Raw genomic sequence first — 25,986 nt, 5'->3', positions numbered from 1 at the left:
CCGCGGGGGCCCTGGGACCCGCTGACGGGGGAGGAGCCACAGCTCTGCAGCCTGTGGGCTCCTCCGGCAGAGGCCTCGAGGTCCGGGCACGGCTTCTGGGGACACGGGGCTTGCGGCCCGTCTGGCGGTCCCTGTCACTGGAGGCCGGTTTCCTCGTCTGGTGTCTGTGGTGATGCTGGCCGGAGGCTGGGCAGCAGGAGCCCACGCGGCTGTCCGGGATGCCAGGCGAGGGGACATGGCCCCAGCAACCTCGCTGGCCACCCCGTGCTAGGGTCCGGGACTCCTGCCCCCTCTTCCCAGTTCTGACCACAGGCGTGGCTGTCAGCCCTGGAGCCTCAAGGTGCCAGACCCCAGAGTCTTGACAGTGGCGGTTTGGTCACGCCAGTGGCCTTGTGGGGAGTGAAGCCTCCCTCCAGGATGGCCCCGGGACAGCAGCGTGTCTGTCATGGCTTGTGGCACTTCTGTGGATCCGTGATCTGCCATAGCCCCGCCCTGTGGCCCCATATATGCAGGTGGAGAGTGGGGGCCCCCGGGGGAAGCCTTGGGACCTCAGCTGACTTCTGCCCTGTCCTGGACGCTGTCACTGGGGGGCTCCCAGGAGCAGCCACGCAAGGACTCAGGCTCACTCGTGTCTGCCGTGCGTGTTCTCAGACCCATGGTTTGTGACGCCACCTGTGAAGCCAGTGGAAGCTCCTCCACGTAGGCCCTATTGGACCCGGCTCCGAATCTGGCTCTGCTGCTGGGTGCCCTGGGACAAGGGACACAGCCTCTCTGGGCCGCGAATGCCTCTCCTCGGGAAGTGGGGCATACCTTCTTGATGGGTGCAGGCGGGCCCTGGGGCAGGCGTTCAGCACCAGCAGCCGCCCCTCCGTCCGGGGCCTCCCTGTGCCCCAGCTGCGAGCTGAGCACCTGCCCCCCTTGGCCTCGTGGCCCTCCGGGTTACCCACCAGGTGTGTGGGCCAGGGGAGCCTTGTGAAGTTGACCTGGGAGGCGAGGAGGGTGCCGCCTCCCGCAAGCCCTCACCGCCTCAAGCTGCTTGTGCACCGAGGAGCCCGTGACTCACCCCTGCGGGCGGTCCCGGGCTGGGGGGGCTGCGCCCGCGTCTCACAGGGCCCAGCTCTAATTAGGACGCTCTTCACCAGGGCCCTCCAAGCACGTCCATGCTCTCACTGGGCAGGAATCTGGGGCAGCTTGGTGACGTTCCAGAGCCCAGGTGGCAGCTGGTGGGGTGAAGACGCCCAGCTTCAGGCCCCCCCTGGGCGGGGACAGTGGAACCTGCTGGATCTGGCTGAGTCACGGCTGCTGGGCGCTCCCACGGGACAACAGCAAGGCCATGTCGTGGCTGACGTTATGGGCTGCTGGCAGGATGGTCCTTCCCAGCCCAGGGGTGTGTGTGGCCCAGGGAGGGAGGGAGTGGCCGGGGCGGGCATGTCTCTCTGCACGCATAGAGCCCTCGCTTGGGGTGGTGGGTGCCCCTGACAGCTGGGGAGTTTTCGGGTGCCCTCGCAGAAGGAGGATGCCTGACCCCGTACACTGGGGACCATTTCCAGCCTTGGCCGGGAAGCTCTAGGACAGAGGGCTTGGCCTTGCGAGACAACTCCCTGCTCTCGGATGGGGTTCAGAGCTGGTGATGGGAGGAGCGAGACAGCAGCGCCCCGTGAGGCTGGCCGCCCGCTCCACCCACCGCATGCCCGCCATGCTCGCTGTCCTCTGAGGTAGCAACCGAAGAATCAGCTTGAAGAGGACAAGCACGTTCCAAGTCCCACGGCTGGAAAGGACTGTGCCTGGAAGTCAGCTCCGGGGCTCTGGGGCCTGTCAGGGAGCATGGTGTGGGGCTGGCCTCGGGGCACCAGGGACTGGGGGCTGGTTTGGCGGGGATGGGCGGCGGGCGGTGCCCATGGCAGGTGCCTGTCAGGCTCTCGCAGGGTCCCGCCAGACCATGGCTGTGAGGATGGACTTGTGTGGTGTGGCCGGCAGCGTGGCGGGGGGGAGCCCGCCAGCGGATACCATGTCTGCTTATGGGTGGAGATGTCCCTGTCCTCAGGCCCCCCTAGATGGAAACAGCATGGGGGAGGCATGGAGAGGAGGTTTCTGCAGGCCTGCCTGGCCCCCGACCCATTCTCCCCAGACCTCAACGGTTTCTCGCTATCAGCCGCGGCGGAGGGAGGAGATGAACCTGAGCCCCATGGCCCTTCTGTGTGTCTGTGTGTTAGCCCGGACTCTGGGGATGTGGCAGCCTGGGGCAGGGCTGGCCTGATGCGGCAGAGACTTCCTCCCTCCTGCCCCACCCCCTTTAGGAGCAGGAAGGGCTTGGAGCAGTGGTGGGGGGCGGCGGCAGTAAGGCCTGGTTCTGGCCCAGGACTTCCCGGCACTGGACAGGTGGCCGAGTCTCCCAGACCTGCTGTCACTCTGGGGCTCCCACAGGCCCCAAGGGGCATCAGCCAGCACGCTTCTCACTCACAGAGCAAACTGGACAGCTGTCAGACCCCTCAGCGGCCTCCAGGGTGGGTGGGGCTGGCACCCGTTCCCAGGCCGCCAGGTCAGGGATAGGTCCTTGAAGGCCGTGGCAGCCCTGGCATTTTCTGACCAGCCCATTGAGGGTGACGGCTGCCCCCGGACGCTCCTGGCTCAGGGTCCAGCTGAGGCTGCGGTGGACACGAGCCGGCCAGCTCCTCCCTGCCGGGAAGGCCCGTCATCTCCGGGCCTCCCCTGGGACCGAGGCTCTGACCCTCGGAAGTGGAGCTGGGCTGCAGCTGTCCCCAGCCTCCAGGCCGAGTGAGCCCTCCTGCCTCCCAGGCGCCCCTTCTCCGTGGCCTCTCAGGACCCCCTCGGGCGTCTGCCACTGGCTGCGTGGTTAGGAATTAGATTAGTTTCCATAAAAACAGGATGCAGTGGGTGAGCCGGCAGCGTGTCCCTCTTTTTCCAGGAACTGAACGTATAGCTCGGGCCAGGCCAGCCCTGTCCCCGCCTGCCATCACCCCCAGGGCGTGGGGACCTCCGCTCTGCTCTCGCCCAGGGCTCTGGGGCGCTTCCTCGAAGCCCAGGAGCCAATGCTGCCCCTGGGCCCTGGCTTGGCTGGGCTGCGATGGGGGGCGGTCCTGGGCCCTGGCCTGAGACCACATCGACCTTCAGGCTGCGGGTCCTGCTCTGCAGACCTTGGTCTGGTGGGTCCGATGGACTAAGGAGGCCGTGACGGGCTGGGCAGGGGGCACGACGGTGGCGCTTGCTGTGGGGACGGAGGCCCGAGCCACTCTGCAGATTGGCGTGGGGGGCTGGGTGGTGACGGTCCAGCCTGACGCTGTCGCTCACTGGCTGAGTGGCCGTAGCCTGTGACTTCCCGTCGGGGCCCCCCCTCCACCAGGGATGTGTTAGCGCGGCTCGGCCCCAGTGCGTGGCGTGTCAGGGATCTGAGATGTGGGGGGCGGGGGGTTTCCAGCGAAGCCCGTGGCTTCCCGTCCCCACTGCAGGCTCGGGCTTCCCGCCTCAGGCAGCAGGAGGGCGGGCGGCCGGGGCTCTGGCTTCTGGTCCCTCAGGAACTCGGGCTTGGCCGCCATGGGCTCGTAGGACCCCTCCGCCCCCCCTGCTTGGAGCCTCCTTGTTCCTTTCCCAGACTGCGAGTGACCCGGGATGGAGTCCCGGAGCTCAGCAGGGGCTCTTTCTGGGGCTGTTCTGAAACCCACGAGTGTTTCTACTGGAGGAGGGAGAGGGACAGAGGGCAGCTAAGCGTCACCCGCACCACATGAACCCCCGCAGCAGAGCACGTGCTGGCCCGGGGCACGGACTCCTGTGCTCCACGCTCTCTGCGCTACTCTGTGTCCAAAGCTCCTTGGGGACGAGGGGTCAGGGGTGTCGGGTGGGCCGGTGGGGACAGGTCACATGCAGGGGGCAGAGCCTGGATGCTTAGGGCAGGGTGGGCTGGGCCCCTGCTGCAGCGGCCGGTTGTCAGGAGAGGACAGTGCTGACTCTTCCCTGGGTGGCTTCTTGAGGGGCTGCGTTTCCAGAGAGCACGCGGGGCCCGTCCCCCGAGCCCGCAGCCGTCTGGGCCTGGGTGGCGGAGCCTGGCGGGCCGGCCTGCTGTTGCCGTGTGGAACGTGACCCCGGGCGGGCCCGCCCAAGCGGCAGGACTGGCAGGACAGGGACGGATAGGATGCCCTCCCCGGGGAGCGCAGTCGTACACACGCAGGAGAGACGGCGTGGCGGGGCCCCGCGGGCCGGGGTGGGGGTGTCGCAGTCCTGAGCCCACTTTCCACAGGCCGCCCCAGAGAACTCCTTCTCTCCCAGGGGCCTCCCCTCAGCCCTGGGGGCTTGCATCCAGGTGGCTCTGGGACAGTCGTCTCTTTGCTCACAGTCCTCTCTTTTCAGCGCGACCCACTTCCCCAGGTCGCAGCAGAAGCCGCCACACCCAGCCCCGGCGCCCGTTACACACGCCTGTCCTGAGCCGGCATAGGACGCGACTCTCAGCACACCCCTGGGCTTTCTGCCACGTCTCAGGTCCCCCCCCCCCACGTGACCTGTTTCTGGTCCTCACACTGGCCTCACAAGGGCTCGTGCCCTCCTCCGTGGCCTGCACTCTGGGGACAGGCTCCACACTTGAGGCGGCGGGGGTGGTGTCTGCTGGGGAGAAAGGTGGTCGTGGGGCCTTTGCCCGTTGTCCCATTTCACTAAGAGGGAGACCAAGGCCCAGCTTGGGGAAGGTGGGGCCAGGACCTGAGTCGGGCTCCTGCTGGACAACCATCCTCCCTCAGCCCCGGAGCATACCCTCCCCCACCTGGCCAGTGGCCCCGCCCGCAGCAGGAGGTGGCTAGGTGGCATTCCTCTGTCCTGCTGGGAAGGGCCCCCAGAAAGCAGGGCCAACCGGGCCCAAGCCGGACTGGACAGGCTGGGACTCGGGGTGCTGTGGGCCGGCTGAGTCACAGGGAGAGGCTCTGAGTCAGCACCCCAACCCTGAGTCCCAGGCCTAGAGCTGGGGAGATGTGGCCCCTGGTGAGCCTGGGGTGGACCCCCACGTTTGGAAGGACAGCCCTGGCCCTGAGGGGGGAACCGCGGGAAGGTGTGGAATGACCCAGAAGCTGCCCCTCAGCTGGGCCGCCCCGGTGACCCCACTGGACACTGTCTCTGTCCTGGGGCCCCGGGAGAAAGTGCTCACAGGAAGGAAGCTGAGCCAGAGGATAAGGGGACTCTGCCATGCCGGGAACAGAAGGCCGTTGCCGTTGAAGGGGGCATCCCAGGTCACACTGTCAAGGTGGACGCATGTGTCAGAAGAGTGGCATGGGGGCGCTGGGGGGCTCGGTCGGTTAGACGAGTGATGCTCGGTTTTAGCTCAGGTCATGATCTTGGGGTCGTGGCATCGAGCCCTGCGTGGGGCTCCTTGCCATGCCCAGAGTCTGCTTCTCTCCCTCTGCCCCTCCCCTCATCCACACTGGCACACTGTCTCTACAGTAAATAAATCTTTTTTTTTTAAGGATTTTATTTATTTATTTGACAGACAGAGGTCACAAGTAGGCAGAGAGAGAGAGGAGGAAGCAGACTCCCCGCTAAGCGGAGAGCCCGATGCGGGGCTCAATCCCAGGACCCTGGGATCATGACCTGAGCCGAAGGCGGAGGCTTAACCCACTGAGCCACCCAGGTGCCCCTAAGTAAATCTTTATAAAAAGCCAGAGACAGGTGTGGCGAATTGGTCGAGAAGAATGGTCATGGTCTTGCTTCTGAGCTGGAAGGAGGATGCGCTGCGCCCTTCGGGTCTCGAGGGAATCTTCTGGACCGTGGGTTCTGAGTCCATCAGGCGCATTCCTGTCCCCGTAGAGCTGGAGAAATTCCCGGGTGATGCCGGTGGCCTGGGAACCCGCTTAAGGCCATGGCTGGACGCCACGGGTTATGGTCAGTTTTGGTGCAGTGAAGAACGTGACAGAGAACACTGCAGCCAGCCGGCCTGGGGAGGGCCCAGGCTCCTGCGGCTGAGACTCAGCCTGGGTGGCACGCCGCCTTCCTCGGTCTCCCGAGAGCATTTCCACCCCAGGGCCTTTGCAACTGGACCATCCTCTGCGGCATCTCTGGGCTCAGATTCCATCTGCCCCCAAGGGAAGGGCTTCCGGGAGGCTGTCCTGCTGGCTTCTTTGCCCTGACCGGTTCCTTCTCGTCCCGTGTCTCTGTGCTCCACAGCTGTCCTCCGCTGCCCCCAGGAGACCGTGCACCCGGAGGGGGCACGCCCTCATCCCCGTCCCTGAGCCTGAGCCTCGCACGCCACGGGCTGGGCTGTGTATGGACCCTTGTTCTGACTCCCTGCCCGGCTGTTGGTGCTCACCCCAGGGTCCCAGCGGCTGCCCGTGGGGCCACTGTCGAGGATGAGGGACGGCGGCCCCCCAGGGTTGGACGGTGGGGTTTATCCCTGCATGAGGGGCCGGGTGGCCTGCACCTGCGGGGATGGGGTGCCCGGCTCAGACAGAGAGGCCCCATGTGCTGTGGCCTTGTGACACATCATTCCTGTCAATTAGCCTGGAATTCGGGGTAGGGGGTGGGGTGGCTGCAGCGTCTGTGTTTACTCACAACTTTCCTCCTCTGTCCATCCGTCCGTTCGTCTGCTCTGATCAGCTTGGCTCTCGAGGGCTCTGGACTCTCGTGTCAGCTTGAGGGCTTGTCTGCGACCTGGGGCCTCACCGCACGCTCCGAAGCCCCCAGGCCTGGGTGACGAGGGGGCATGTGGGACATGTGCTTCCATTCTGTGGATTGTTTAGTCTGAATTCTCGTTTTCGAGAGCGTGTGAGTGGGGGAGGGGCAGAGGAGAGAATCTGTGGCCGATTCTGCGCTCAGCGCAGAGCCGAGGCGGGACTCGATCCCAGGACCCTGAGGTCATGGCCTGAGCTGAAATCGAGCGTCGCTCCTCTAACCGACTGGCCACAGGCACCCCTCTTCTCCTGAAGCCCGTGATGCTCTAGAGAGCCCCCTCCCCCCTCCCCGCTCCGGAGCTGACCCGCTGCCTTGTCCGTGCCCTAGATCCTCGGTTGCCGGCAAGGGCAGGCCTGCAGCTGCTGTCCCAGGGGATTCGTGCCCCCCACCCAGCCAGCCCGGCCCCTCCCGCACCTCTGAGTGCTTTCTCCCACGAGGAGGGAGGGTGTCGCTGGGCACGCCGGTGTCCTCACTTGGGGCTCCGACTGGCACCTGGCACCGGCCTGAGCTGCTGCTCCCACTCCCGGCTCCGTGCACGTCCTCACGCTGCCCAGGGCTCAGCGTGTCAGCATGTCCCTGTCTGGAGCTGACTGTCCTGTGACCGGACTCGTGGGCTGGGCGTTGTCCAGGGAGGAATAGGTGGGCACAGCCATGAGGGGCAGGTCTCCACACTGGCTGGCCTGGTCGGCCCGTCACTGTCTGGGGTGCCGCTCTGTGGGGAGCCCCATTCCTTGTGGCTAAAGGAGGCCAGCCCGTCCCTAGGAAGGACTCGGGAGAGCTGTGACCTGGTGAGGGTCCTGGACAGGTCTGACCCAGGTGAAGACCCAGAGGGCTCTAGCCCCCTGTGCCCCGTGCCCCGGTCTGGTAGGGGCTTCCTTTGCGGGTTGCTGGCCTTGGGGACACCGTAGTGTGAGCTCCCCCTCCCCGTCGTCCCTTCCTCGGCCAGGCCCAGCTCTAGGTGGCCCAGAGTGAGGGGTGCTGCTAAACCATGTCCTGGCAGACGTGGGTGGGGGCACCATGTGGGGCCGGGCCCAGAGATGTCCCTCCTGGACACCCGCCCCCTGCTTGTTTACCTGTGGCTGCCCCAGGTCAGAGCTCCCCACGGGATGTGGGCCCCACCCAAGACCGGAGCCGGGCCTGGCCCTCTGTGCAGAGCGCTCTGGCGGTGGCCCGTCCGGCAGGGCGGCCGGGCGCGGACCCTTCTCGGGGACAGCCCGCGACACCCACACGACGGCCCTGGGCCCTGCTGCTTCCCTGGGAAGCGGGGCGGGTCCTGGGTCTGCCGTGAAGGAGCTGTTGCTGGCGGGGCGGGCTTCGTGCTTGTGCCTGGGGTCTTCGCCATCTGAGCGCGTGGTGGGGCGTCCGAGCAGCCTCCCAGGGGAGAGCACAGAGATGCTGAGCCCTCCTGATGCCTCTGCCCAGCCAGCGAGGACGGGCCTGCAGCGGGATCCAAGGGTGACCCCACTCGGGACACTTTGGGGTCAGTAGGTCTGCAAACAGTCCCCGAGGCCAGGCTGCCCGTGCTCCTCACCCACTGGCCTGCTTCCAGGCGCCCAACCTACCGGGGCCGGGGGGGCCATGCCATCCGCTGGGTCCCCAGATCCCTGGACCCCCACGGGGTCACGCCCCCAGCCACGCCGACAAGAGGGCAGCACCATCCCTCTGCCCCGCCCTCCTCCCTTCTCGGAAGCCATCTGGGACTGGGTGTGGCTGGGAGGGCCGCAGGGCCATAAGCGGTCAGGGGCTCCCGGACAGGTGTGGACCGAGGGGCAGGTCTGTGGCTGGTGCCCACAGGCTCCTCGTCCCCCTTGTGGCCACCAGCGCCCCCCGGGCCTCGGTGCAGCTTCACGGAGCTGGCGGTATGGGGAGGGCCTGGCTACTGCGCCGGCCCTGGCGAGTCCGTGAGCCGGAAAACCAAACGCCCGGGCCCCCCGCTAATTAAACCCTTGGCCAGCAGCGCGGGGCCCGGGGCTCTTGGCTGGGCTCCCAGTAGGTAACACAGTGTCCTTGGCGTTGCTGCCGGGGCCCCCGCTGTGTCCTGGACCCCCCCCATAGGGCCGTGCGGGTTCTCCAGCCCTATCCTCTGCTGACTCCGGGTCTGCTGCCTTCCTGGGAGAGGAGAGGGTCCTCGGAAGGGGCCTGAGTTGTAGAGCTTTGTGAATTGGGAAGGGCTTCAGCGCTGTTCCTCCCACGGACCTGGAGCTCTCCACCCCGAGGCTGTGCCGTGTACCCCCCGGCCCCTGGGACTGCGGGGCGTGCTGTGGGCAGGAAGCCCCAAGGCCGGTGTGTGGCCAATGCTGGACTTGCTCGGGGGACAGAGAGGGGACCCGGGTTGGCTCTCTGGGCAGGTGCGGCCTGGGGGGACACAGTCCTGGGGGTGTGTGCTGGAAGGTGCTTCACGGGGCACGGAGCAGGGGTGGCCCATGGGACTGGGGGCGGCAAGGAGCCTCGGGTTCCCTGAGGGCCTGTGGGCCTTGCTCTGGCTGCCAGTGTGGCCGGTGCGGCCCCCAGATCCCTTTCCCGCCCTCTACCTTCTGCTCCTGCCCCCAGGGTGCCCACCTGCCCACGGGGGCTCTGCCATGTCCTGCCTTCCTGTCCTCACCTTCCGTGACCACTGACCTTGTGTCCAGAAGGTGGGGGACGCTGGGCTTGGGGCCGCTCACTCCCGTGACCCGGGCCGACCTGCTGGTCGTTGTCTTCCAGAAAGGTGGAGAAGATCCAAACCTGTGGGAACCTCTGGGTCAGGGTCTGGGGTCCGTGTCTATATCCGGGCTTGGGGAAGTGTGGCCACCCAAGTGCTATGGGGTCAGGAGGCTCTGCTGCTGGGACAGCTATGGTGGAGGGCAACAGACAGCCCCTCTGCCACATTTCTCCCCCCACACTGCCCCCCTACCCACTGGCAGAAGCTAGCAGGGGTGTTCATGGGTTTCTTCTCCAAGCCAAGCGAGGCAGAGCGAGCGCACTCCCCGGACACCCAGCGGGCGGGGGAGGCCATAAGACTTGGACCAGGACACCTCACCCCCACTCCAGCAGCTGTCACCTGGGACTCTGACCTCCTGTCCCTGGGCCACCTGGCCTCCTTGGGGCCCTACCTGCTGGCAGCAGAAGGCAGGCCTGAAAGGTGCCCGCCGAGGTCAGGAGAGGCTAAGTCTCTTCCTGCCACTGCCCTGGGGACGTGGGGACGTGGGTGACCCCCCCGCCGCCTGCAGGCCCTGTGTGAAGGAGCCCGGCCCACATGTGTGAGCCCTTCTGTGTGTGCTCCTCTCAGTTGTCCGTCTTTGGGGTCAGTTCAGTCGTGACCAAGTGGGGACACATGAGAACATTCTCCTGACGGGAGAGGGGGCCTTACGGCCAGACGCAGCGGCCCTTCTGCACAGGCGGATGCTGGCAGCAACTGGGGAAAGAACCTTCCGGAACCTCTTGTACACTTTGGGGCGCGAATCCTGCTTCTGTTTCTGTTTGGCACGTGAGGAATCTTCCTGTGTGGGTGTGTGCCCCAGGGCCAGGCCCACAGTCGCCCTCTCCTGGCCCGCGCCAGGCGCTGTTCCCATGGCCATGGTCCCTGCACTGTTGGGGTCCCCGTCCCCAGCTGAGGAAGTAGGCAGAGCAGAGACGGAACCAGCCGACCAGACTCCGGTCCTTGGGCTCCCTGGTTTCGTGGAAGCCCAGAGGGGGGTGAGACCAGTTTGCTGGTCTGCAGCCCACCTCCCTCCAGACCACCCAGTCCTTGGCCTCAGCCCGCATCCCTGGGACCCAGGGGTCCAGGCTGGGTGCTCAGGGCCTCATCCCAGCGGGAGGAAGTGCCTGGCCTCCCTCTGGGCCCTGCCTCTGCTGGGAGGGGCTGTGGGGTAGGGGGCAGCTCTGCCCCGGCCTGGCGCCCCCCACCCTGGCCACTGATGGCTGCCCTCATAGACCCAGCTAGTCCCGACCAGCTGTCCCCGCCCCGTGTGTCTCCTGCAGCCTGTCCTGTCTAGGTCCCCTGGAACTGCACCGTTCCTGAGGGGCGGGGGTGGGAGCCCCGGTCCCGGACTCAGTTTCCTCATTTGCGAGTCAAGGCAGCCATCCTCCCCTCTTAGGGGCCCCGGGACAATGCTGACCACTGTGTGCCTTCCGCAATCCAGGCCTCCTGGCCTCTCCTGGGGACGCTGTCCTTTCAGCTTCCACACCGTTAGGGGCCATGGCGTGACATCAGGGCCACTGCCCCATGTCAGCTGGGGCCCTTGTGAGCCCCTGGGGTCCCTGAGCCCATACCGACCTTTGCCCAGAGCCATTCCACTCTGCTGCTGCTCCCTGGGGGGCGGTGGTGGCCTGTGTGTCCCGCGGGCAGTGCGCTTCCCCGGCCACATGTTTCCTGGAGCCTCCCTTCGCATGGGCCTGGAGACACCTGCCTGCCTGAGGACCCTGCTGGCCTGGGAAGTGCCCGCCCGCCACCCCCACAGTCCTTCCTGCTGTGCATGCTGTGTCCAGCTTGCTTTACAGATAGGGGAATTGAGGCTCAGAACTCAGGCTCCCACAGGAGGGCTGGGGTGGGGAAGGTCTGGGCCCCCCCGACCCACAGGCCAGCCTCAGGGGACACGTTCCAGGAACTGTGTGCCGAGTGGGGTGTGTGCTGTCTCCCTGGGGGCCATGGGGTCTAGCCCTCTGCAGGGAATGTCCCCACTGGGCCGTGTGGGGTCCCGCAGGCTTGCTGGCCCTCTGCCTCCCCTTCCTGACCTGGCAGTGGCTGAGCCCAGGGGTCTGTGTCTCGCCTGTCCAGACCCCAGTTCCTTCACCTACAGGACAAAGGTCCAGTGGAGCGCTTGCTGGATGGGCCTTCCGGGCTCTGGCATGCTCCCCGAGGGTCTTTAAAGGGTTAAGCATGTGCTCTGGGTGAGGGGTCCTGGCAGGAGGGAGCCCTTTCCTGCCCAGCAGGGCTCTCTCTCCCCACCCCCAACCTATTGTTCCTGGCACAGGAAAAGGCATATTTCCCCCATGAGGTCACTGTCCGCTCTGGTGGGGAGGTGGGAGCTTCCTGGGCAGCTGCTCCCCTCCCCTCCAGCTCCACGCCTTCCTTCTCTGCTCTAGCCTGGGGGTGACCAGCACCTCCTCTCACCTCCTCCCAGTCTTAGCTGGTCTTCAAGGCCAGAGGAGAGGCTGCCGCCTCCAGGCAGCGCTCTAATGCCTGGGCCTTCTCTGCAGGGACAGGCACTTCACCGGCAGCCTCCATGGCTGCGTGGCACATACCAGGAGCCCTGGACGCTGGCCGCAGAGCCAGGAGCCTGGACCTAAGTCCTGCCTGGACCTCCACGGGAGCCCTTCCCCTCCGAGACATTCCCCGTCCACATCTGGACAGGGGGACAGCTGAGCGGGCTGCCCCTGCTCCCCGGCCTGTCCCCAGCCCCTGCTAGCAGGGGGAGGGCTGTCGGCTGGGAATAGGACCCGAGCCCCTTCTGCTCCGCCGGCCGCACCGCTGCCCTGCCAGCGCTGGGAGCCAGCGGGCCACGGTTCCCCGCTCACGCCCCCACCCCGGGCCAGCGTCCAGGAGGGCTGTCTGGGCGCCACCCGCCTGCCTGGTACCAGCTTCCTGGCTGGGCCGATGAAGGCAGAGCAGTCAGGGGCCGCTCACAGGCCTTCTCTGTGTGGGCCAGGCGGGCCGTCCCCCAGACATCCCGGGGTGCCTCGGGGAGCTGGAGACCCACCCCCTGGGGCACGCACAGACCCTCCCTTTCTTGCTGTGTCCCCATCTGCGGAGCTGGCAGGTCATGCGTGTCGGGTGCGTGAGTGAAGGAAGGAGTGAGAGGCTCCGGGCTGCAGGGTGGGGGTCACCTGGCTGTCCCTGCCCCCGCCGGCCACGCCCCGGCCCTCTGACCTCTGACCCTGCTGACCCGGCTCTTCATCTCTGACCTCCTGCTTTGGGCACATGAGCTTCTCCGAGATGCTCTCCTTCTGGGCCAGGGTGCGGGGAGAGGACGGGGCCGCATGCCTTGGGCTCCACCGGTAGCAGCAGATGGGCTCGGGCAGCCCCTGGCTCTCGGATTTGAGTTTCTGTTGTCCTTGCTGGTTGTTTGTTTATGTTTATTTTGGTAAAACACACAAAACATGGGGCGCCTGGCTGGCTCAGTCGGTAGGACACACAACTCTTTTATTTATTTATTTATTTATTTATTTGTTTTATATATATATATATATATATATATATATATACACACATATATATAAAATTATATTTATTTTATATATATATATAATTATATATTTATATTTATTTTATATATATATAAAATTTATTAAATTTTATTTATTTATTCTGGAGTAATCCCTACACCCGATGTGGGCCCGAGCTCACAACCCTGAGGTCGAGAGTCACACGCTCTTCCCCTGAGCCAGCCCAGCAGCAGGCATGTGAGCCTGGATCTCAGGGTTGTAAGTTCAGGCCCCAGGTGGGGTGTAGAGAGCACTTAAAAATGAAAAAAAAAAAAAGAAAAAGATACAGAGCATAAAATTGATCATCTTAACCATTTTTTTTAAAAATTTTATTTTTCGAGAGTGAGAGCGGGAGCTGGGCGTGGGGCAGAGGGGGAAGCGGGCTCCCCACTGAACAGGGAGGCCAATGCGGGGCTCCATCCCAGGACCCCGGGATCATGACCTGAGCCAAAGGCAGACGCTTCCCTGACCGACCACCCAGGCATCCCCATCTTCCCCACGTTCAAGCGCATGGTTCAGCCACGAAGGGCTTTCTCAGTACGGCACAGCCGGCTCCGCCACCCGTCCCCAGAACGTCACGTCTGAAGCCCTACCCCTGCCCAGCCTTGGGCTGCTCCCAAGTCAGGCCCAGGGAATGTGAAGGAAGGAATCCTGTCCCCCCTCCAGGCTGTGCGGTGCCTGAACAGCAGTTGCCCTCCTGGTGTGCTCCCCCCTCCCCCGCCATGCGTAGCACCCCCCTCCCCCGTGGGTGTTCCCAGAGTGTCACGGGGCCTGGCAGGTCCATCCTCGGGGCAGGTTAGTTGGGTGGACGAAGGACTAACGGACATACAGATGCGTGGCTGGCCAGCTGGGCCATGGGGAGGACAGACGCCGCCTGGCTGGTACGAGGGCGGGGTGCCACCCTCTCTGGGGACAGGCCAGGGCCAGCGCTGTGGGGTGGGGAGAGGCCGAACCTGGGCCTGGAGAGTGCAGCACTGGAAGGGACTTTAGAAGCCTTTGCCGTAAATGCTTTTCCCTCCCACTCTGGGGCTGGATCAGATGGATTTTTTTTTAAAGGAAAATCCGCAGTTGCTGCGAAACTTACTTCTGGTGAGCTGATTGCAACCTGCGCGTGGTGGAAGGAGGAGGCCCCATCCAGTCAGGGGCTTGGTCACCAGTGCCCCAGCCCTGAGCTCTGCCCCTCGCCTCACCCTTCCGCCGAGCCCTCAGGCAGGTCGTGTGAACCCCATTGTACCGACATGGAAACTGAGGCCTGGGGCACGGCGTCCATGCAGGCTGCAGGGTCAGGGGTCTGCCTCCCTCGCTGGGGCTCCTGCTGTCCCCTCCTCTCAGCTTCTCTGCCACACCCCAGTGCCTGGTCGGGGCCAGGTGGGGACAGGGGACACACAGGCAGAGGTGTGCACAGCCCTGCTGTGACCCCGGGCCTGGATGTGGGGCGGGGTGTTGGTGGGGTTGCGGGGGACTCCACGGCCTGGGTTCTGGTGGAGGCAGACCCTGCCCCGACACAGCGGGTCGAGAGAAAAGGCGGGAGCAGGCTGTGGGCACGCGGGCAGCTGTCACGGGTCGGCCAGGAGCCCGGCTGACATCCACGAGCCCCATGGGTTCCACTCAAGGGCGAGGTGCGGCTGCGGGGCTCACTCGACAGCCAGCGGCATTGTGTGTCTGCTGAAGCCGTAAGATTTTATTTTACTCATTTTTTTGAAGAGTCATTTGTTTTAGGGAGAGACAGCCCGAGCGGGAGGGGCAGGAGGAGAGAGTGTCCCGCAGACTCTGCTGAGCGCGGAGCCTCACGCGGGACTCGAGCTCACGACCCTGAGATCGTGACCTGAGCTGAAACTGAGTCGGACGCTTCACCGACTGAGCCTCGCAGGTGCCCCTGAAACTATGAAATGTTTAAAAAAAGAGGAAAAGTAAGTTAGCAAAGTCAGCCAGCTCGTCCCTGTCTGCCCGAGGGGCGGAGGCGGGGCGGCGTGTGCCCGAGTCGCACGCGGCAGCATGAGCTATGGCTCTGAGTGCAAGTGACAGGTGTTTGTCGGGACGCCGTAGACAGCGTGTGAATCCTGAGACGTGACAGGTCACAGGTTAGCGGGGCTGCTATGGCCGCAGGGAGCCGGCATCCGGGCGGGAGATAAGAGGTAACTGGGGGGCAGTGTTGGGGACAATGCCAAGGGCAGGGTGTTAGAATGATGCTTGGCAGTGATGTCCAGTGGGCTGGGGACCACTGGGGGGCTTGATGTCTGGGGGCGATGTTGGGGGTGATCAGGTGATATTTAGGGGGTGATGCTGGGGGGCGGTGTTGGGGACAATCGGGGTAATTTCTGGGGGTAATTTTGGGGGTGGTGATGGGGATGATCAGGGACTGATGTCTGGGGGTGATGCTGGGGGCGGTGTTGGGGACTTGATGTCAGGGTGATGTGGGGGGCGATGTTAGGGGTGATCAGGTGGTGATTTTAGGGGTGATGCTGGGGGGCAGTGTTGGGGGTGATCAGCGGGTGATGCTGGTGGGGGAAGGTGTTGGGGACGATCAGGGGGTGATGTCCCGGGGGTGATGCTAGGGGCGGTGTTGGGGACGATCAGGGGTGATGTCTGGGGTGTGCCCCACCCCCTGCTGTGGCCGTGCTAACTGCCGTCTCCTCCCCGCAGCCTGCCTGGCCCGCTTCAACGCCCTCTCTCTGGTTTACCTGCTGTTCCTGCTGCTGCTGCCCTGGTTCCCGGGCCCCTGTCGACACGGCATCCCAGGTAAAGGGCTTGGGCGCTGGCTCCTGCCAGGTGGGGGCACGGGGGCCTTGGAGCTCTTTGTCCACAAGGACTGGCCAGATACGGGGGGTTGTGGGGTGCATGTGCTCTCCACAGAAGCCCTGGGCGGTTTAGTGGCCAGGGTGAAGGACAAGTGGCCCCAGGTTTCATTTTCCCTTTGCCAGCCCCGGACTAGTTTCCACGTCTCCTTCCTGACTGCGTGTCACAGGGGCATGCTGGAGGTAGTGGGGGGTCATCAGACCGATCCCCCTTGTTCCCAGGGTGGCCTGTCTCCCTGCGGGCTCCCTCTCCCTTTCCCCACCCCGTGCCCGGCGAGGCTCCGGCCGACCCCTTACTTCTGGCTGCGGCATTGCTCCCCTGACCCGCACCCCCCCAGGTCAGGCTCCTCCCGTGTTTGCTTGAGCTCTGCGGGGTTTCTCTGTAACCACGGTGGGTGCCGTCTCAGTCTCCTCTGTTCACCAGACGAACAGATGGGGGACACCCTCAGGGACCGCACCCCCAGGAGGTGCTGAAGGTGGGCTTGTGGCAGGGAGCCGTCCAAGAAGGGCCGGGAGCAGAGAGGCCGGCTCAGGGTCCCCGGGCCGGAGGGGATGGGGCTGCGCCCCGCTCCCTGCCCCGTGGTGCAGGCAGAGCCCCATGAACAGGTGCGGACAGGTGAGACGGGTGGATGGGGTCCAGACGTGCTGAAAGGACCCTCCAGTCTGGGCTCCTGCCGCCTGCCCGCTCCGTGCTTCAGGCTCCGGTTCCCCGGCTTTTGGGGAGGGGAGTGCGCAAGGGCACGTCTCCAAAGGCTGCTCTGCCCTCTGTAGGCGGGAAGGCCCCCTCCGTGTTGGACAGGGAAGAGAGGTTCCCAGGCTCGAACGGGGGTCCCTGCGCGAAGCCCACTGTCCACAGCAGGAGAGCCAGTGCCTGCGGAGGCGTGTGGGGAAGCAGCCCAGCAGAGCCGAGCACCGGCTTGGCCACGACACTGAGGACCCGTGAGCAAGACAGGCCCGCAGACACGGCCTCCAGGAGATGCGGGTGCCGCTGGCCGGCTGCCTCGGGGTCTTGGGGGCTGGAGCAGCACCCCTCCCCCGCTCAGGCTGGAGGTCGGGAGACCGGCCGGGCCTCCTGGGCCAGGCTCACAGCGTCACAGGGCTGCTTCCTTCTGGAGGCTCCAGGGGAGGGTCCGTTTCCTCGTCTTTCCGGGGTCCTGGAGGCACCCACGGCCCCTCCCTCCGTCGTCCCAGCTGGCAACGGACCGTCAAGTGTCACCTTGTGCCTCTGACTCTGGCCCCCATCAGGCTCCCTCCTTGTCGGGCGCTGGTCTGGCGGTGTAGGTGGAGTTCTGGGAGCAGAGGACTGCGGGGGCTTCGGCGGGGCAGGGCTGAGAGCCGCCGGCGTCCCAGGCCAGCCCCTCGCCCAGGCCAGCTCTCCGCAGCTGTCCACGGTTCCCAGCGCAGGCTCCAGGGCCCACCTCCCACAGGGCCCTCCCCTTCCCTTCCCGGAGCCAGCGCCCCTCTCCTGCCATGGGCTGTGGGGGCAGGTGGGCCCTGGCTGGGGCGGGGGCTGGGTGGGGGGACTCCCCGCCTGACCTCTGTCTGTCCGCCCTTGGAGGCCCTTCAGGAACAGGGAGGCTGCCTGGTTTTTCCGGGTGGAAGAGGGGAACTGGGAGACCTGCCTGTGCCCGGGACCCTGCCCTCGAGCGTAGGGTGTGTGGAGGCCGGGCCTAAGTGGCGTCTGGTGGAAAGTCTGACGCTGCCTGGGCCCCGAGGGTGCTGACCCCTGGCCCCGTCCCACGTCCCCACCGGGGCGTCTGCGGGGAACACAGCGGCCTGTGCCTGAGGAGGCGTGGGTCGCCTTGGGGCTGCTCCAGCTCTGTCCTCTGGGGTCAGTACCAGCTGTCCCCTTAACACTTAGGGACTTAAGACCCCGTCTCTGCCTTAGAACCCTGCCCCGCAGGCTTCCCAGCCCCCCAGGAGCTGGTGGCTGCGGCTCTCCCTGTGGCCTGATGGGGAGGGCCCATGTGCTCAGCTGTGTGAGCAGGCGGCACCGTGAGGGTCCCTGGTGTGTGTCGCGGGGCGGGGTGTGGGTCCCCGTGTGTGACTGCTCGTCCGTTGGGACACAGGCATCCTCCGATCTTGGGCCTGTGGGGAGAGCTCACGACCCAGGCTCTGCCCTGTCCCTTTCCTCCACCACACCCCCCAAGAGCCTTCTTGCTGTGGCTGTGGCACCCCCTCCCCAGCGTCCCAGAGCACGTCCTCCCGAGGCCCCGTGTGCACCCCGGGAGCCAGGCTCCTGTCGGCGTTGGGGGGGTGAGGTCTGCAGACGGCTGGTGTAGACACCACGCCTGGCCTGAAGGGGAGGCCGTGTGAGCAAGGCCCGTGGGGACGGCAGTTTGCTGGCTGGGCCAGTGTGGAGGGGGCAGCCTGGGAAGGCCTAGAGGTGGAAGGACGGTGGTCCCTGAGCTGTGGCTGGGAACGGGGGTCCCTGCGGAGGGGACTGTCAGGCCGGTTTTGGGGGTCTCCAGGATTTCTGCTCTTGGGGTCCCCAGCCTACTAGCCCCATTCCTGTTCCCCCGAGGGCCTGAGTTCTTGTCCCTGTTCCTGCAGGAGGGGTGGTTTCTGGGCCCCCCAGCGATGCCAACAAGGGGCGCGGGCTGCCTGGACCCCCCCAGAGCCGGAGCCGCTGCTCTGTGCCCTGGCGCCCCCTCCCCTGCCAGACCTCCCCCCACCCTCCGGGCCGCCCTTCATGGGTGGATCCAGGGGGCCAGCCTGCCTCCCTGAGGTCGCAGTGGAGTTCAGGGGGGCAGCGTGGGACGGCCCCCAGCGTTGGTTAGTGGGGTCAGCAGGCTAGGTCAGGCATGGATTTCCTGGCCTCCTGCCTCTCCCCCGTCACGCTCACCCAGCCCTGCCCGGCAGGGAGCTGGAACCACAAGGCCAGTGCTCTGGGCTTGGTGGTGGCTCGTGGTCCAGGACACTGTGTGGCCACCCAAGGAGGGAGCTTGGGGTGAGAAGGAGAGGACAGTGGGGACGTGGTGATGTCTGACACTTTGCCGCATGGTGTCTGAGAGGAAGCCGGTCAGAGGGGAGTCAGGTGGGACCCCATCCTGCCGAGGGCCCCTCCCGGACTCACCGGTTTCTGGGTGTACGAGGAGCCCGGCAGCCTGGCACTTGCGGCCTTGGGCCCAGCAGTACCGCGAGGCGGACCCCAGGGTGTCCCCAGGCATCGGTGGCCCCGGAGCATGGTGCGACCGTGGGGGCGAGCAGGGGTGCCTCTGGCGGGCCATGTGCTCCCACCGCACCCCCCTGCTGGGGCTTCCTGGGTCTGCAGGAGTGGCTGAGCCCTGCCCCACCCCCTGCAGGTATCCCCCCGCCCCCCCCAGTTGGGAGGCCTCAGCCTCCCCCTGCTCTTGGCCTGGTGCTCAGAGCAGAGCTGCCCAGCCAGGGCCGAACGCCAGACGTTCTGTTCATTTTCCGTCAGTCCTTCCCAGTGCTCTGCCCGCCCCACCCTGCTCTCCCCTTCCCTCACCCCTGCCCCCAGGGGCGGAGGCGGGGAGGGACCGAGAAAGCAGCAGCCGTGAGGTCATCTGAGAGCTGCCTGGGCTGCTGGGGCTCCCTTGCCCTCTCTGAGCCAGGCTTCCCTCTGCAAGGCTGGGGGGCAGGGGGTGAAGGCCCAGCACTCGCGGGATCTCCCCTGCTGGGCCCTCCCGGGAGACTGGGTGGAGCAGGGACCCCGAGCCCTGCGGCCTCAGGTGGGAGCAAGTGTGACACCTGTCCCCGAGCCCGGGGTGGGGGCGTGCCCGGCGGCCAGGAAAGCGTCCTTGGCCCGAGTCCTGACGTCAGGTTCCAGAGCTCGGCGTGGGCGTCGGGGTCAGCTTCCTGCACAGGGCGTGAGCCGCCCGCCCGTTCAGAGCTGTGGCGGCGACAGGACTCTGTGGGCCCCCACGCGCAGGCCGGGTGCGCAGACCTCTCCCTGCAGCCACGGCCTCCCCGCTCATGGCCAAGGCACACGAGGCCGTTGTCTGGGGCCGCCCGTGCCCGTGCCCGGGTCCCGGGGCCCAGCTCCTGGAATCGGTTTCTCCCCCCACCATGTGGGCTCTGGAGGAACTTGGGACCCCCAGGATGATGAAACAAGGGCCCTGTCCCAGCCTCACGCCTGCCCACTCTGCCCGCAGGCCACACTGGCCGCCTCCTCCAGGCCCTGCTGGTTTTCAGCCTCCTCTTCCTGGCAGCCCACCTGACCTTCCAGATATGCCTCCACACTGTGCCCCGCCTGGACCAGCTTCTGGGACCCAGCTGTGAGTGTCCCTGGGTCGGGATGGCCTTCCTGAGCTAGCCAGGAGCCTGGGGAGACAGGGGGAGCTGTAGTCCTGGGGAAGGTCCCCGCTGTGCCTCACACAGGCCCTGAGTGCCCGTCTACAGTTCCCGTTCACCCCACGTGGCCCAGGTTCGTGTCGGCTGGTCCTCTTTCCAGACCCCAGAATCTACCAGCATCTGTCTCTGCAGCGAAGAGACCAGCTGGGGCACCGGTGGCCCTCCGCGCCCTGCCCAGCCCTCTGCCCTGTGCCCTGCATCCTGTGGACAGTGTCTGCCGCTGGTGCCCGCCCTCCCAGCTCCAGGCGGGCTCGACCTCAGCCCCGCACAGCCTGGGTCCTGCCTGGCATCGCTCCCCCGCGCTGCCCCGCCCGGGCTCCCGCTTCCATTCCGTGGGGACGGTGCCCATCCTGCTGTTTAGAAGCTGGGCCACGGAGAGAAGCCAGGCGCCTCAGGGGTGCCCTGGCCCCGGTGGTTCCCGCATAGGCCTCCCCATTCCGGCCCCCACGACTTAGGCCTCAGCTCGCGGCTGGGAGTCCCCGTTGTGCCAGGCGGGACGCATGGGCCTTCGATGCCTCTGGCTCTCCTTGGCTGGGCCTTAGTTCCCTACAAGTGAAGGCAGCCTTCCGCGAGCTGCCCCAAGCCCAGCCATGTGCTGTGACCGCGGGGCTCCCAGGGCCTCTTGGTGGCAGAGAGTAGGGCTGCTCGCCGCTCACTGCCTGACCCTGCTCCGTGTCTCTCCCCACAGGCAGCCCCTGGGAGAGCCTCTCCCGGCACGTGGGGGTCACGAGGTGAGCACGCTTCTTGCCTCCCCTGGGTCCCCCATCCTCCTCCCCTGCCTGGCACCTGCCTTCCCCGACCCACCCGCGGGCTCTCCCTGCCCTTCCCAGGCTGGACCTGAAGGACATCCCCAATGCTGTCCGGCTGGTGGTCCCTGACTTCGGTGTCCTGGTGGTCTCCTCTGTGTGCCTCGGCCTCTGTGGGCGCCTCGCCCGGGAAACGCAGCGGAGGCAGTGCGCCCAGGAGCTGGTGAGGGCTGGAGGCGGGCGGGGCTCGTGTGCTGGAGGACGCCGTTCCGGGCTCTGTCCGTCAGAGGACAATTTCACTTCTTCTTGACACAAATGTGGACTTTTCGTTGAAAGAGTGTGTGCTTGCTGTGAAGAGATGAGGCACGGGAGGTGTGTGTCCCCTCTCTGGGACGCGGGGCCAAGTGGTGCCGCCTTTGAGACTTGGTCCTAGCAGGGGTCCATCTCGGGGGACTTTGGGGACCCCAAGTCATGTCTGTGCCTTCAGCAACTGTTCCAGGGGGTCCTTCCAGGCCACAGGGAAGGAGGGACTCATCACTGCAGGGAGTGACCTGCTGGCTGGCAGGGAGCGCCCCTCCATGTTGGGGGCAACTCAGTCTGCCCCCGCCCCCGCCTGCTGTCCTGCCTGTCCCTGTCCCCAGCCTACCGGGCAAGGCTGGCACCCCACTTTCTGAGGGGCTCAGTTGCTGCAGGCACTCGTGGGGCTTAGGACCGCCCTGCTGCCGTCCCTCGGGGTGCCCTCCTGCCCCGTGGCCCCTCCCCCCAGTGGCCCCTGTCCCCTCCCTGGGGAGGGCGTGTGGGCTGCTCAAGCTATGGCTGCCTCTGGTTTCCCTATTCGTGGAACCAGGGCTTCCCAGAACAGCTCTGCCACGAAGGGGCTGGCTCGGTCTGAAATCTGGGGGGGGGGACAGGAGGGGACAGGAAGGGACAGCCGCTGCATGTGGCCCTCACAGCCCAGAACTGCCTTGCTGGCATTGGGGGCTGGACCCTGGTCTGCCCCGTGACTGGGACAGGTCACTTGTCTCTGTCCTCAGTGGCTAATGAGAGCCTGCACCGTCGTGTTGACCTGGGGTGGCTGGTGTAGACAACCTCAGAGTGAGGTTGGGGGTGGGGGACCCTCCACAGGTGCGGGTTTTAAAGCCCAGAGCCATGTGTGCACACACATGACGCCCCACGTGGGACAGTGTGTGCACAGAGTTGCCCGTCACACGCACGGACAGGCATGCTTTTGGGGTCTGGTGGGCTGCAGGGGGATGGGGAGGGAAGGAGAGCAGAAGCTCCCGCCAAGGCCCCTGTGGCTCCGGAGGGAACTGCGGGGTCGGGGCTGGGGCTGGGCCTGGCGGCGGGACACCCCGAGCACCTGTCTTCCTGCCTAGCAGCTGCCTCCGCTGTTCCCACGGACACTGACTTTCCACAGGCGCTCAGATGCCTTCCCAGGGCCACGGCCAGCTGTGGGTGGGGTGAGCTCAGGCCTGGCTGCTGTCCTGCTCCCCTCTTTCCCTTGCCTGCCCCTTTCCCTCCTTTCCCTCCTTCCAGGCTCTGCTTAAGGGCTTCTCCCTGGGGCCTCCACCCCCCAGGCTCTGTGAGGGCAGGACCCATCTGGTCCCCACCCCCACGGGACAGAGGCACAACAGAGAGGTTAGGGGACTTGCCCAGGGCCGCGCAGCTAGGAGGCGCGAGCCGGGGTGGGAGCAGGTCGTCTGGCTCCTGTGAGCGCAGGCTAGGTGTGGAGTGCCATCCTCTGGAAAGGGCACGGGCATGGTGCCTGTTTAACAGGGGGGAAGGGGGGGGGGGGGGGGGGGCGCTGGGCCCCCAGGGAAACAGCTTCGCTCTGGGAAACCTTGAAGGGGGGCCAGGGAGGGAGGCCCTGACCTTGGTGAGGCCTGGCAGGCCGCCCGCCCCTTGCTGTCCAGGGACCCCACAGGCAGCAGAAAGGGAGCAGGGTCACACTGGGTGGCCTTGGGGGTCTCCTCCGCACCCCCATTTCTGTGTAAGAGGAAAATGCTCCTGTCAGCCCTGGTTCCGAGGGGCGTGGACGGAACGGCGCTCCGTGACCTGGAGTGCGGGGCTGCCGTGTGCGCGCTGCCTTCTTCCTCACAGCCCCCACTCGCGGCCTCTGGAGCCAGGGTTCTGACACATGTGGGAACCTGGGGGGCCCCCGGCTAGAGGGGAAGATAAAGAAGAGGCCCTTGTGGGGTTCTGGAGTAGTGTGAGGCCTGTCTGCAGGGGTCAGTGGTCTCGCGTGCCGGGCCTGGCGGGAGCGTCTTGGGGTTGAGGCGGGCAGCCTCTGGGAAGCCTGGTGGCGGGCAGACCTCTGGGTACAGAGCACGGCGTGGCCCATGCCCAGCCAGCAGCCCATCCCCTCCCCACTGGGCGGCCCCAGTGCCATGTCCCTGATCTCTGCCCCTTCTCATGACCTTGGCAGGATGATGATGACAGGGAAGTGGACGGTGGCTCCCCAGTGGGGCCTCAGGGAGCCCCTGCGCCGGTCCCCACGCGGAGGTCACGGCTGGCCACCCGGTTCCAGATCACAGCACACTGGCTGCTGGTGGCCGCGGGGCGGACCCTGGCCATTGTGCTGCTCGCGCTAGCAGGTACCCGCGGGGCCAGGGACAGGGACCCCAGCAGCATCTGCCATGTGGGGAGGGTCTCAGCAGCCCGCCGAGCTCCCTCGGGCCACGGAGACCCCACTGCCTCCGCCCCGCCCCGCAGGCATCGCCCACCCCTCCGCCTTCTCCAGCGTCTACTTCCTCGTCTTTCTGGCCACCTGCACCTGGTGGGCCTGCCATTTTCCCATTAGCCCCCTGGGCTTCAGCGCGCTCTGTGTCACCGTTGGCTGCTTTGGTGCCGGCCACCTCGTCTGCGTCTACTGCTACCAGACGCCCTTCGCCCAAGCCATGCTCCCACCTGCCGGCATCTGGGCCAGGTGAGGCTCCCCACACAGGCCCCATCCCCCCACCTCCGCCCTGGGCCCTGGCTGCCCGGTCCCCGGGTCCCCCTCGGCCGGCACGCAGCGGCTCACCCTCCCTGGCAGGGTGTTCGGTCTCAAGGCCTTCGTGGCCCACGGCAACTGCTCCAACGCGCTGGTCCTCGATCCGAGCCACGACTGGCCCATCTACGTGAGCCCCGGTGTCCTGCTGCTTCTCTACTACACCGTGGCCTCCCTCCTCAAGCTGCGCTCGCACCAGCCCCTGGACCAGGTGAGTGCCGGGGGCCAGTGCCCTCTGCCGGTCTTCGCCCCCGATGCATCCCGTCGGGGGTGGGAGCTGAGCGTCAGCTGGTCTCTGCAGAGGAAGGAGGCGGCTGGGAGCGACAAGGAGCAGGAGGTGGAGCTGACTCAGGTGGACCAATGGCCCCGGGGCCAGGCCAGGGCTGCAGCCACCAAGGAGGAGGGGGCTGCCCAGGTGAGGAGCCCGGCCTGGGCTGTGGCACTGGAGCCTGCCTGCCGAGGGCCTGGCTCACGGGGTCTCATCTTGTCTCTGCAGCACATGCTGCCCCCGACCACGGGCTCAGACGGGGGCACCGACAGCTGCACCGTGCATGACCTGACCGGCCACAGCACCGTCCGCCAGTGCCCCTGTGAGTGCTGTAGTATGTCCCGGGCTGCCCAGGGACACCGCCTTCTGCAGGTGCACTGGTGCTGCCCCCTGGTGGCCTGGGGTGGTCTTGCTCCACTGACCTCCAGCTGCGAGGTTTGGGGGCCATCCAGGGGCCACCCAGGGAGCATGGGGTCAGGCTGCCTACCCAAGACCCTGCTGGAGGCTCCAGGTCTCCTACCCCTCTGCACCTGCTGCCTCTTGGGCTGGCCCAGGACCCAGGGCTGCCAGCTGTCTTCGGGGGAGCTGTGTGTCCACAGCAGCCCCATGGAGAGGGCCGGGCATTTTCCTGGGCACTTCTCTTTTTCCCTTAAGGCTCGGTTTCCATTTTGCATGAATCAAGAAATGGAGTTGCTGGTGCTCTGGGGACTTGCCCGTGCCTGGGGCTGGAAGAGGTCAGGGCTGTCTTGTCCGACCTGTCCCTTCTTAGTCTTGGAAACCAAGATGGTGAATGGGACTAGGGACGGCCAGGGACCAGCGTCAGACAGGAGCCCAGCCCTTTGCTGGCATTTTCTGCCCCTAGCACCCTCTGCTCCACACTGGCCGCTGCCCTTGAGGGCAGAGTTTGTGGTGGCCGAGGGGCTCCCCCTGTTGATGGTGGAGCTTCCCAGCTAGGGTCCAGCTCCCTGGTGACCTCTGTCACCTCCCCCCTCAGTGCAGCCCGGGCTGGCAGAGCCTCGAGAGACATCTCCGCTACACAGCCTGGGTCATCTCATCATGAACCAGAGCTACGTGTGTGCCCTCATCGCCATGATGGTAAGGAGCAGCCGGCCTGGGCAGCTGTGGGGGGCCCCTCATGCTGGTTCTCTGGGGATGTCCTGGGAGGCGGCTGGTGGCCACGTCTTGCAGAGCCTGGTGCCTCGTGGTCAAAAACGGAGCTGTGTCCTGATGGGCTGCGAGCTGGGGGGCGTGCGTGTGCCTGTGTGTGTGCACGCGTACGTGTGCATGCATAGGCGTGTGTGTACGCGTGTGTGCGTCTGTGCATGGGCATGTGTGCACGGCGTGCACGTGCGCCGTCACAGGGCACGGCTCGGGGAGCAGGCCCCAGGGAGCAGGGCCAGCGGAGCAGGGCCGGGTGTGGGCAAGCCAGGCCGTGCAGCCCCGCCCACCAGCCCCGGCCCGCCAGGTGTGGAGCATCACATACCACAGCTGGCTGACCTTCGTGCTGCTGCTCTGGGCCTGCCTCATCTGGACTGTGCGCAGCCGCCACCAGCTGGCCATGCTCTGCTCGCCCTTCATCCTGCTCTATGGGCTGGCGCTCTGTGGCCTGCGCTACGTGTGGGCCATGGACCTGCGTCCCGAGCTGCCCACCACCCTGGGCCCCGTCAGCCTGAGGCAGCTGGGGCTGGAGCACACCCGCTACCCATGCCTGGACCTTGGCGCCATGGTGAGAGCCCCCCCCCCCAACGTCCCCCTCCTGTGGTGAGTGTCCCTGATGGGGCTGTCGGCTCCCTTGCCAGCTCCCCCGTGGACATGGCACCTCCGCGAGGGCAGGGCCTGTCCGCTGTCCCGTGGGGCCCCATGCGGCCAGTACAGAGCAGCGGCTGCGTAGATGAGTGAGTGAGTGATGACCTTGTGTCCTCGGGGGTGCTGTCCCTGCGTCCCTGACATGGCCGCCGCTGGGTCCCACGCTGCGCCTGCGTCTCCGTGGAGCTCATGTCCCGGTGTGAGGGCAGCGTATGCAGG

At 66.1% G+C, this 25,986-nt stretch overlaps 1 protein-coding gene across 1 annotated transcript in view; it reads left to right on the top strand.

Annotated features, from left to right (window-relative positions):
* The window catches only part of LOC111152774 (piezo type mechanosensitive ion channel component 1), a 50,374-nt gene that overhangs the window by 8,591 nt on the left and 15,797 nt on the right, over positions 1-25,986 (top strand). Inside the window, exons 2-12 of the mRNA XM_022511403.1 lie at positions 15,490-15,585; positions 19,760-19,882; positions 20,647-20,689; positions 20,789-20,927; positions 23,130-23,298; positions 23,417-23,630; positions 23,739-23,904; positions 23,995-24,108; positions 24,190-24,283; positions 24,956-25,056; positions 25,427-25,687. Coding sequence (XP_022367111.1) covers positions 15,490-15,585; positions 19,760-19,882; positions 20,647-20,689; positions 20,789-20,927; positions 23,130-23,298; positions 23,417-23,630; positions 23,739-23,904; positions 23,995-24,108; positions 24,190-24,283; positions 24,956-25,056; positions 25,427-25,687 — 1,520 coding nt within the window. The remainder of the gene's footprint in view (positions 1-15,489; positions 15,586-19,759; positions 19,883-20,646; positions 20,690-20,788; positions 20,928-23,129; positions 23,299-23,416; positions 23,631-23,738; positions 23,905-23,994; positions 24,109-24,189; positions 24,284-24,955; positions 25,057-25,426; positions 25,688-25,986) is intronic.

This window comes from Enhydra lutris, unplaced genomic scaffold (assembly GCF_002288905.1).
Source record: "Enhydra lutris kenyoni isolate GAN:26980312 unplaced genomic scaffold, ASM228890v2 scaffoldscaffold30, whole genome shotgun sequence".
Classification (NCBI taxonomy): domain Eukaryota; kingdom Metazoa; phylum Chordata; class Mammalia; order Carnivora; family Mustelidae; genus Enhydra; species Enhydra lutris.
The sequence above is the reverse complement of the archived record's forward strand: the minus strand, read 5'-3'. Positions and strand labels throughout refer to the sequence as shown.